Raw genomic sequence first — 12,400 nt, 5'->3', positions numbered from 1 at the left:
GCAATGGACAGTTTGTGAGTGAGGTATTCCTCTAAGTTAGATCCATTGAATTTCCCATAGCTGTTGATAACTCACATACATACTAATTACTACAATGAAGAGATGTAATACTATCAGGAGAAAAATTAAACCAATGTGTGCTCTTTTATCTCTTGCCTACCTCTATAGAAGACATGAACCGGTCCGCTATAATGCTCATGCCCAGGAACATATAGATGAGAGCCACGAAGTAAACAATGGCCCGTGCCACTTTGTCGCCCACAGAGGGGTTCTGAGGGTTCCACACGGGCAGCACCACTCCTGAAACATCACAAAAAGGAAGATATCAGAATAGGTTATGCAGGAAAGGATCACATATATTAGGTTGCATCCCTTTCCCTCTTTAATCTTGTACAGTCTGCCACTGTGGGCATCTTGTAAAAAGCTCAGTGGCAGTATAACCTGATTAAGGAATGTAACAAGTGGAAGATGTATCATTTGATAAAACATATTAAAATCGATCAATGTGCTCCAGTTTAAAGGCAGTAAACTGGCACAATCAGCTGATAAGTCACCAGTGGTACATTTAACTCAGGGGACCATGAAACACTGTCCCCATTGTGTGGTATGGCATCCTGATTTGTGTGAACTTTGAATATTCTGCTTTTCAACTTTAATGGTTGTTTTTTAACCTGGACCCTATTTTGCCATGTTTTTATTTCTAACTGCTCCAATATTCAACACTGCTGCTACGAAAAGGGCTCAATAGCAGTGACATTACAAAGAAATTAGCGTTTTTTCCAGAATGAAAAAGATCGTAGTTGGCCTTTCAGTGTGCATTAGCAACCCTCAAATAAATCTCTTTCCTGTTAGCCTCTGGACAGCTTGCACAGAATGAGCTGGCAAAATGTACGGCAATTAATGCCAGGAGGGTATTTATAGGCTATTTTAGAAATAAAGGAGTCATTAGATGAATATACTGGTACCACAAGAGAAATATACACTCTATTAAGCTGTGGAGGGACTGTATGATACGATGCCGTTTCCTCACCTTCCTGACACTGGTCTCCAGCAGCTGAGCAGTTTGCGTCAGCCGCGTCCACTGATCCGGGACAGGACAGGAGGAGGAAGGCAGAGAGTAAGAAGAGGAGGAGGGGTGAGGAGAGGCGGGAGGTGAGAGAGGATGGAGACATGGCTGTTGAAGCCATTTCTATCGATGCAGTCGGTCCTTCACTGGACTCTACTGACTTCTACTGGGTCCGCGCAGAGATTCGTGAATCCTTTAGGTACAAAGAGACAGAAGGAGAGACGTTATTTCACTTTTAAATACACCACTTAACTCTCTAAAAACCGTCTTCTGCTTCAAATCAAATCAAGTGCCTCTATTTAAGGCGTGCAGAAAGAGGTAAGACTTCAAGTTAAAAGCACAGACAACAACATTCTTTATCTTACCAGAACTCAATAGAAGGCTGTTTATTGTGGATTATATACAGATAAAATGAAGAAGCAACAAAAGCAATAATGGTCACTACATAAGAGCAAGGCTGAAAACGTGATGATACACTTGTAGTCAGCCTCTGTAATAAAGTTTAAACTAAATAAAAAGTCTATAAAGCTGAAGTAGAAGAAGCCAGCCTGGGCTCCTCTGGAGATGAAAAAAATCAATCACCTCTTGTTTTTAATCTGGACTGTGGAACGGTCAATAGAAAACCACAGAGCAAACAGTACACATTTCTCCATTTGTAATCTTTAGAAATCCCCCAAGACACTGCAATCTTACCAAGGCTTTTTGTGCACTTGAACCTAACATTAATCACAGCCTTATCATACACATGTAATGTCAATATTGATATATTATAACATTTTATGTTTACTATTTATCTAAAAACATGGTTTGGAAACAGTGGCAAGTCAGGTCTTTCACTCCCAAGTCCAAGTCCAAGTCCTTTATTTTTCTGGTCTAAGCTGCACTGTATGTTACAGGGTTGCCAACTCTCACGCATCTGGCGTGTGACACGCTTTCACTCTCAATCTCACGCTCTCACGCTGCCCAAACTATTCTCACGCCAAAAACAAGATGAACCGTCGATTGTTTTTGGTTGGTTATTTACAATGTTGAGTTGACAGCTGCTCAAGCTGTCGATCCGCTCCCTCCCCGCCCCCACCACTCTTAACAACGTTAACAGACAGCAGAGCAGTGGGAGCCGGTTGGTCAATCCCCGACCCGCATTGCGCATGCGCAGATCTAAGATCCAGTAGAAATGATTAAAAAGTAAAAGTCTGCTGCTTATTGTTTTACTAGGCCAAAATAGAGTCAAAGAGTATATGAGAGTGAGTGTGTTAATTAATATGTTTGGCAGTTTGGAGTAAGTCTGTAGATTTGTTTGTGTGTGTGTTTCATGTATAGGCCTCTCACGATAATTAATTTTGTTGGATACATTTTCCCGGAAATTATTGCGATAAACGATAATATTGTCGGCACCGTTGTATGACCATTTTAGACCACTGACATAATGATAATATATAATAATAATAATTCAAGTACATCCTTTCAAACTGCTAGTCACATCCTCATGTAAATGGAAATGTATCGAGGTCAGAAAAGTTATTGAGTTCATTTTTATTTATCGTACGATAAGTCAATTAAAGGAGGGGTAGGTAAGTTTGAGAAACCGGCTCGAGATACACTTTTTGTTATATTCCATGTATGTGTTCCAAGTGCTTTGACAAAAAATCCATTTCATCTGTGGAAGCCGTAGTACTGTAAAAAGCACGACCAATCATTTTAGCCGGCCCAGCTAAAATAACTGGATGGCCTACCTGCCTGTCAGCCTTCCATCTGTGCACAAACTTATCTCGTGCCCTCATTGGTCATGTGCGCGTTCGTGTGTGTTGGAGGAGGGGCTCTGTAAGGAAGTGGCAGATTTTTTCCGGTTGTGTATTTTCAAAATCTAGCGCACTCGAGCTGGTTTCTCCAAAATTACCTACCCCACCTTTAATTGCTTATTGCGACAGGCCTATGCACACAATAAAACAGTGGAAACAAATATGTGTTTGACTTTCATTAGTGAATGCAACTTTGTGCCCTTTATAGTCTGTGTCCAATATTGTGTATTTGTGTATATTGTATATATATCATATATGCTAAGGTCCCGCTACTGACACAATAGCAGTCATTTAGTGCACATATGTGTAATTAAACCCATGATATCAAAATCTCACTCCAGCCAGGTACCCAAAGTTGGCAACCCTGATGTTATATATTTGTATACAACAATGTTTGAAAAGATGATGTCTACTGTGAAAAGGGTTGTCTGTCATGACAACAGGAAAAGTATCCTCTGGACCCTGCAGAATATGCTAGCTTCTTTTAGCTCATTGTGTTGGTTTAACTTATTTGATTGAGTCCTGCAGCTCTCATTAGCATTTTGAGTGTAATGAAACTTGAATAAATTGCTGTTACTACCTGCTTCGCATCAAACAGCAGACAGACAAATGGAGCAGCTAGTTTGTGAACATAGCGCAGCATTTAGTAGCTAAAGAGACATGTACTTTTCTTTTTCTCAAGGTTGATAGAGACCAAACACAGAGCTAACAGGAGAGTATACTTTGGCTATTGCCCAGGTGACCAATACTTAAGATAAATGCTAATGTTGCTTTGTGTATGATGAATGACTAAATAGACAATTGGAGGTAATGTCCTTCTGAGGGAAGTGCTGCCTGTGAGGTTGCGCTCAGGGCAACACCTTCTCATTCTCTGTGCTTCTGCTCATAAATCCTTTGGTGTGAGCGCACGGTGAAGGCCAAAATGTTTAAAGTGTAATGACTCTTTAACTTGGGACTGTCTCATGTGGACAGGATGAATATGATATTAAATGTAGGTGGAGAAACTGAATTTCCTGAGTCAAACGTGGCCTTGAGTCAAGTCTTTCATGTGTGAAACCTTACACACAAGACAGTATGGTGCATTTGTGTGCAGCCAGCTGTAAACGATGTTCTTTACTACTTCATACTGCTGTACAGAGTTTGGCAGTGAGTGAATATTAGCTGAGCTGAGAACAGGCTATCGGGGATACGACAGAAATATGTTTGTTTTCATGACGGGGAAGCTAAGTGCCTTTTCAGTTAATATATTTAGAGTGGAAACAGATGGAGAAAAAAAAGGATGAGAAACAGTTTGACCCCGCAGGTCAAATCGGGGAAAAGAGAGAGATAGTGAAACATAAATGCATGTCACATAACACAATGACCAATACACAACAAGTGTCAGTCAGCTTTGTAGGGCTAAAGTTGCTGACCTTGTACTCGAATACTCTCACACACACACACACACACACACACACACACACACACACACACACACACACACACACACACACACACACACACACACACACACACACACACACACACACACACACTCCACACTCAGGGGTAGCCGGCCTTGGGCAAAAAAAGCGCTGACCTGGTCCTCACAGAAACGCACACACACCAGCACACACACCAGCACACAGTTAATCATCTGTCGTGACTTCAGCGGGGAGCTGTGACCCTGTCTTCATCTATCTACCAGGGTCTTGCTACTCTGACAACAACTTGTCACTTCAATCCTCCACTCGCTCCTCTCCACCGCCATCAACCCACTACTGCTACCCTCCACCACCTCCCCTTCCTTTTTTCTTTTTTCGACTAAGCTCCTGTATCAGAGATAGGCTAGCTATAACATGTCAGCTCATACTGATTAAAGGTTATGTAATATAACAGGTTTCACATTAAATGAATAAGATGGCATCCTTGTTGGAACGTTCAAAAATAATCAAAATTGACACAGACATCTTCTGTCCTAATCCAGGCCTTCTTGTTCATTGTGTGCCTACATTACCCACAATGCAACTTCAATTAGCTCAACTGTAAGAAAACTGTTTTTTCAATGCATTTACATAATCATCACTGAACTGTGCAAACTCAACAAGAGCTGCAATTATTAGTCGACGAATTGACTATATTACGACTTAATGTTGAAGCCATTTCACTGCCAAATGTGCTGTTTTTAGCCTCTCAAATATCAATAATTATTACTCTTCTCTGTATTATATTGTGTTAAAGTGAAAATATATGGGTTTCTGACTGAAAAAGCAAGATATTTAAGGAAATACTTGGACTTTCAGAAACTTTTTCTGACATTTTATAAACCAAATGAACGATTCATCTAAAAATCAATGGGCAAGATATTCATTAATGTAAGTGTGTTAAGGATTGCAGTCTTAACTCATATGTGAGACAAAAATTAGATTATATTATATATCTTGAGACTTGGCTTGGGAATCGAAGGGTTGCCGGTTCAAGTCCTGATTGGACCAATACAGAGTGTGGACTGGTCTTTCCCCCTCAATCCTACCCATGTTGTCCATCTCTATGTATTTCATACTGAGTCAGTAAATGTCCTGCCATCTCTTGTCTCTCTCTTCGTCAACAGACACTTCACGTCTTAAGCACCTCTCCATATCCTCTGCTCGCTCCGTCTTTCACACCTCCGTCCAAACTCATCGCTCTTAATGTTTACCACATCTGTCACATGTATAGACCTGCAAAGATAATACAAATGAAGCAGGGTTGTTAATAGAGTTATGAAATGTCTCTGGTTAAATATGCAGTGGTACTGAATTTTAGCGTAGTAGCACATTTTTGTGTCAAGGTATTTTATTTTCTATTGATGCATTTAAAAAGCTATTAACCTTTACTTGAGCTGAGTCAAGACAACTTTACATTTTTAGACCTGACTCAATACAAAAGTGCAAGGCTGCATGACAAAAAGAGCAAATCAATACAAAATGTGAAAGCTGCAAAATATTAGAGGGTGCTACACAGATGCATTGTAATGAAGTTAAGTAGAATTTCTAACATGCATAAATGCTTTTATCCTTTCCTTTCTATACTTGAACAGCGCTGCACACTTTGATGTTTGGCAGCAGTGACATCAGGATTAACCGAAGCACACATTAAAGGGGTCAAAAGTGCGACATTTATGCCAATTATATGTTTAAAACAAAACTTTAAACAAACAATGATACCAGTCCAGAGCTAGAACTGACTTCCTGTAACCTTCTGTGTGTGTGTGTGTGTGTGTGTGTGTGTGTGTGTGTGTGTGTGTGTGTGTGTGTGTGTGTGTGTGTCCGTCTTATTTCCCCAAGGCTTTCTTCTTGTATGTAGAACATGAATCATACTGACAGATCTCACACACACCATGACCTGTCCTGACTTTTCTCAAACTGAGGGTGATGTCTGTGTAAATTCAGTTGCATGTGCACATCCAAACGCACATAATGTACTAATCATTGACAAGCTCACAAAAATGCACACCTGCTTTTAATCAGGCCAACGGGTGTTCACAGTGTGTTTGTGTGTGGGTTCATGTGTGAGAATGGAGGCAGACAATGTGATGATTGGATGATTGCATGTTTACGCAACTTCGTAGGTGAAAGGTTGGAAGACATTGATAAAACAAGTGGATAATGAGCAAGAGGAGGAGAGGAAAGGAAAGGGGTGGGATAGGAAGGAAAGGAAACTAGAGAAAAAAAGTTAGATTTTTACTGTCTTGAAAAAATTGCACCATGTCTTCAAATAACTTAAAAAAAGATATCGATATTTTCTTAAAGCCTCAATGGATTTAAATTGTTGTGACATGCAGAGTGGATTTACAGGAAAATATGTAGTACATACAGATTCACTGTGTCAATTTTTTTTGCAGTATTTAGCTACTGTACTGCAAATGCAAAGAGAATATTACCTGCTGTCTCACATTAGAAGTGGTAACCTGTTGCTCTTGTGTTTCACGTTTAGTCAAATATGCCGTTAACACCACAGGTGTGGCCACATTTCCCAGAACTGAAATCTACTGTATTGAGGATTATTACATTACAGCCCTGGGAATAATGGAGATAATCTCCTATCTAAATGCAATATGCAACAGAGGAAAAGACAACAATAAAAAAGTAATGACCAAAAAGAAATAATCTGCCCGGGGAAACGGTAGCTGATTAAACCGGAACAACGATGCCTGTGTCACAATTGAATTTGGAAAATGTTAAGTACAGCATGTGCCAGAGGGCCAGCATGAAGGATGCGATGAAGGCAGATAATGCACATAATCACACCCACTGTAAAGCACGTCACACACACACACACACACACACACACACACACACACACACACACACACACACACACACACACACACACACACACACACACACACACACACACACACACACACACACACACACACACACACACACACACACACACACACAAACACACAAGCCAAACCAGCCATTTATTTAGTAGCAGTAGGAGCCTGGACCATGGTTGTTGATTCATATTACATCATCAGAGTGTCGCTCCTGCCTCGTTTGGCGCCATGATTCAGCACACACACACACACACACACACACACACACACACACACACACACACACGCACACACACACACACACACAGACAGACAGACACACACAGACACACACACAGACAGAGAGACAGACAGTACAGAGGGCTGATGTCATTTGATTCATTGCATCTTCATGGTCTCAGTTAGCATTAGGCCAGCCCGCCCCTTCCTCTTTTTCTCCACCCTTCTTCTCACACTGCTATAACAAGTCCGTTGACCTAATACTGTGAAACTGGAATATGATAAGTGCGATCATATGACTGTTTTCAGTGCAAATCACCTGAGTAAACTCCCTGAGAAAAGTGTGAAATACAAAGACGTATGAAGTGTTTTGGTTATTGTATTGCCCTTTATATACAGTAAGGATATTTCACACTGGTGGTTGGATTTATATTCTCTCTGTGGAACACGTATAGTTTCTCATTTCTTTCAAATTATTTGCTCTATAGCATTGTTATGTGCCCTTTATGCTTTTACGGGATCTCTGTCTGATTTCTCGATGTAGCACCACTTGGCGACTGGAGTGCAGCACCAAGATGCCATTTGGAGGTTTTATTCCCAATGAGCAGCACTGAAAGTGGAGTTCCAGAGCATTTGAATGATCCTGTGTGTATGTGTGTGTGTGTGTGTGTACTGTTCCCTGCAACTTTTGCTGGTGTTGTGATGTGTGCGACAGTTTGCAGGGTGTGCATGGTTGTGTGTGTGTGTGTGTGTGTGTGTGTGTGTGTGTGTGTGTGTGTGTGTGTGTGTGTGTGTGTGTGTGTGTGTGTGTGTGTGTGTGTGTGTGAGGGGCCGTACAGGCCGTAATTCATACTGATCCTCTCACGCACATACATTCTCCTTTTACATACATATATTTCATAATATATGCATTTCTGAAGAGAATATATGTATGCAAGTGAAGAATGTATATGTGTGAAGACAATATATGTATGTGAGAGAAAAATGTATGTATGTGAGAGAGAAAGTATAGTGGAAACGGAAGGAGTATGGTTGAAACGGAAGGCAGGTCATTCTTGCGCTGTGATTGGCTCAGAAGGTCGAGCGGGGCGGGCTCATGTTCAGAACTTCTGATTCAAATCAACATGATGGAGGGAGAGGGTTAGGGTTAGATGACTCCGTGTATCTACGGACCACTTGTTTTTCTTTATTAAACAAGTAAACGGAAGAGTGTCTGCGAGGCGTTTTTGCTTTTTGTTTTTTACCTTACTAAATGGTCTAATGGTCATTGTAACGAGGGGGGGGGGCGCGATACTCGCGGAAGTGATTTCAAAACAAAAGCACTCGTTTGCTTGGAACGTTGAACATAATTATAAACAAGGGGAAACAAGGTGAATTTAGCGATCACAACGAAAACGACCAAGACACACATTGAGCCCAGAAAATGAATGTTATTAAGGCTGTAAATATAATAAGCATGTGTCTAAAATGGACAACATTGTTAGGAGATTTAAACTATACAGCGATTCTGCACTGCGGTCACTCAGCCGTCTCTCGCGTTTGTCTTTTCAAATCAGCTGCTCTTCATATTTTACAAATATTTTTTACTGAAAGTTCTTAATAAAACTGACACTGTTGGACTCGAGGGGAGAAGAATACATGGACAACATTGTTAGGAGATTTAAACTATACAGAGAGCCGTTTTTTCAAATCAGTAGCTCTTCATTTTCTTTTTACAAATATATTCTACCACAAGTTCTTCATAAAACTGACACTGTTGGACTCGGTACTAGTTTGACTGCTACTAACAATACATTGAAGTACTTTTACTGTGTACTTTGTGAGAAATACTCTGTCAAAGTCCCCTCCATATAGCACATAATCTAATGCATCAGTCCGTCCCAGGCGGGAGTTTATAAACCAAAGAGTAACCGCCCTTACGGCACGCTCTGATAAGTAAAGCGAACGCACCCGCAAGGACACCTGGCCAGGGATGTGACAGTTTCAGGGGTTGACAAAATGTTCCTTAAAACCCCTAATGCTTGCTGCAATCTACGCGATTCATCTCCCTCCATCATGTTATGTTGATTTGAAATCAGAAGTTCTGAACATGAGCCCGCCCCGCTCGACCTTCTGAGCCAATCACAGCACAAGAATGACCTGCCTTCCGTTTCAACCATACTCCTTCCGTTTCCACTATACTTTCTCTCTCACATACATACATTCTTCACTTGCATACATATATTGTCTTCACACATACATACATTCTTCTCTTGCATACATATATTCTCTTCAGACATGCATATATTATAAAATATATGTATGTAAAAGGAGAATGTATGTATGTAAGAGTGAAAATATATGTATGTAAAAGGAGAATGTATGTATGTAAGAGTGAAAATATATGTATGTAAAAGGTGAATGTATGTATGTAAGAGTGAAAATGTATGTATGTAAAAGGAGAATGTATGTGCGTGAGAGGACCAGTATGAATTATGGCCTCATAAGTGTGTGTGTGTGTGTGTGTGTGTGTGTGTGTGGTGTGTGTGTGTGTGTGGTGTGTGTGTGTGTGTGTGTGTGTGTGTGGTGTGTGTGTGTGTGTGTGTGTGTGTGTGTGTGTGTGGTGTGTGTGTGTGTGTGTGTGTGTGTGGTTGTGTGTGTGTGTGGTGTGTGTGGTGTGTGTGTGTGTGTGCATGCAATGACTGATCTTTGGCTGCAGCCGTGGAAGCTCCAGGCTCGAAGGAGGGAGGAAGGAGGAAAAGTGGTGATGGGAGTAGAAGCGGAGGAGGGAGGCAATGAGGGCGGCGAGGCAAACACATGAGGGAGCCGTTATTGTGGGAGGGGGAGCAGTGGTACCTGGCTGCCTCTGGTAGCTCAGAGAGCTTGGTTACTTGGGTATAGGACAAGATTAAAGGAGGGATGGAGAGAGGAGGATGACGCCCACAGAGAAAGAGAGGAGGAAGGAGTGGAGGAGAAGAAAGGAAAGGTAGTGAGGAAAAAGGATCAAAGTGCAGAGATATAAATCCAAGGAGGAGATGCAAAGAGATAAGAAAGATGTGGAGGGGAGAGAGGCAGAGCGTGAGTGTTTGCAGCTCGGGGATTACAGCTATCGAGCGGCTGAAGAGCTGATGAGATGCGTAATTAGGCAGATTTAAGGGCCATAGCGAACGCGCCCCACTGGGCCGCGGATACAGCTGTCCAAGCATGTTAGAGAGTGCTGCAAAGTGCTGCCCATACAGTACTCCGGAGCTCGCTGCAGATTTAAGGTGATGGCAAACGCAGCCCAGTGGAACGAAAAAGAAAGACATGAGGGATGCAGCCTGGCCGTCCCCTCCACATGTAAACGAGTGCTGCACACGCCTCCAGTTTGTGGAGTGTGCATGTGCAGATCTGAGGAGGACAGTGACTGCAATCTGCAGAGAGACTGACAGCTGTCCACTTCATTCACTGCATCATTCCTGTGAGACATTAACGAAACACAAATCTGATACCCACCAAGGATTCCGACATTTCTGACAATTAGATATTTATAGGCGCCATTGATTGCACCTGACTGAGTGGCGACATACCTAAAACGGTATTGCACAGCACTGATTCACAGTGCTTGCAAACGCATCGTGCTGGTGCTTAGAACACCTACTGATGCACCTGCTCCTTACTCTCCATTCTTTCTTTTTCTTCTTTGAGTTGGGTCTCAACAAATATACATTTGATATTCCAAATTCATAGTAAATGCAACTGGAGAAAAAGCCCCGACGTAAACCATACACTGCATTATTGGCTATTTTACTTTAAATCATTTACAAACTGAACATCGTGCGGTCCTCAACAAGACTTAAAGGGGCCCTGTTATGCTCATTTGCTTTCGTGCTTATACTGTGACCTGTCTCCATACTTTCATGTTCAAAAAAGCCTATTTTTTTCTGCCTGTGCTGCAGCACCTCTTTTCACCCTCTGTCTGAAACCAGAGCCCAGTCTGCTCTGATTGGTTAGCTGGCCCTTAGCCTATCACGTACAATTTGTTGGAGTGCTAGCCAATAGAAGAGTGTTACATTGTGATGTCACTATGTTGTGGAAGTAAACAAAGGAGTCCAATGGAGACATTTCAGGTGTGTGGGAGAGAAACTCTCTCTGGATTGAACTTTGGGTTTTTAGCATTTGCAGACCATTTACATGCACCAAGGAAAGAGAAAACCCTCAAAAGTATAGTAGGGCCACTTTAAAACTACAGATGAGGACCATAAACGCATCATGACAATGTTTTTTAAGGGTAATGAATTTAGTAGGATGTAGGATCATTTTCTCATAGACTTCTATACAGTCAGACTTTGTTTTGCAATGGCAGTTACATTGACTGCAGGTTGAAGGCTTCTATGCAATGGCCTCATTGACGCTCAGTGGAAACCAACAACAATACTGAGTTCAACATTTGCAGCCTGTCAGCAGTGTGTGTGTGTGTGTGTGTGTGTGTGTGTGTGTGTGTGTGTGTGTGTGTGTGTGTGTGTGTGTGTGTGTGTGTGTGTGTGGTGTGTGTGTGTTCTATATCCTGGCGGTCACTCAATGTTTCTGCCTACAGGACTGTACTCATCATCGATCTGCTAGCGAGCTCATCCATCACTTTGAAGACAAACACACACTCACACACAGATATACAATCATTCATTTCTGACAAAGCATAAAGTGTGCAGAGTAAGTAAGTCAGGTCAAGACTCTTAAGGTCACAAAGGTTAAGACTGATAGCGAATATAATGTATAATCCCAGAGCTTTAATCTAAATCTTATTCCTTCTCTTTCTTTATCTTCCATCCTCAAACACCTCCTCTTAATTTGAGAACACTTCCTGTTTCTGTCATGTGGAAGACAATTCATCTGCCTCAGAATAATTTAGGGAACAGAAGGTCAAGTGAAGTTCAGAGTAAAGTAGTCTTGCTGTTGTCTGGCCCCTGAGGAGTCTGGCTCCTTCAATTGCATATACATTTCACCACAGGGTATCGAGTCAATGTAGGCTAATATTATCCTGCCTGAAGCAATAAA

At 41.6% G+C, this 12,400-nt stretch overlaps 1 protein-coding gene across 8 annotated transcripts in view; it reads right to left on the bottom strand.

The window, feature by feature from the left end:
* The window catches only part of slc8a4b (solute carrier family 8 member 4b), a 119,445-nt gene that overhangs the window by 56,003 nt on the left and 51,042 nt on the right, over nt 1-12,400 (bottom strand). For all 8 annotated transcript variants that reach the window (XR_004569743.1, XM_034223504.1, XM_034223583.1 and 5 more), the window contains exons 3-4: nt 1,031-1,259; nt 161-300 (exon numbers count right to left, since the gene is read on the bottom strand). Coding sequence is in view for 7 of the 8 variants with exons in the window: in XM_034223504.1 (XP_034079395.1) it covers nt 161-300; nt 1,031-1,187 (297 nt within the window). In the remaining variant the exon portion in view is untranslated. The remainder of the gene's footprint in view (nt 1-160; nt 301-1,030; nt 1,260-12,400) is intronic.

Source organism: Gymnodraco acuticeps, unplaced genomic scaffold (assembly GCF_902827175.1).
Source record: "Gymnodraco acuticeps unplaced genomic scaffold, fGymAcu1.1, whole genome shotgun sequence".
Classification (NCBI taxonomy): Eukaryota; Metazoa; Chordata; class Actinopteri; order Perciformes; family Bathydraconidae; genus Gymnodraco; species Gymnodraco acuticeps.
The sequence above is the reverse complement of the archived record's forward strand: the minus strand, read 5'-3'. Positions and strand labels throughout refer to the sequence as shown.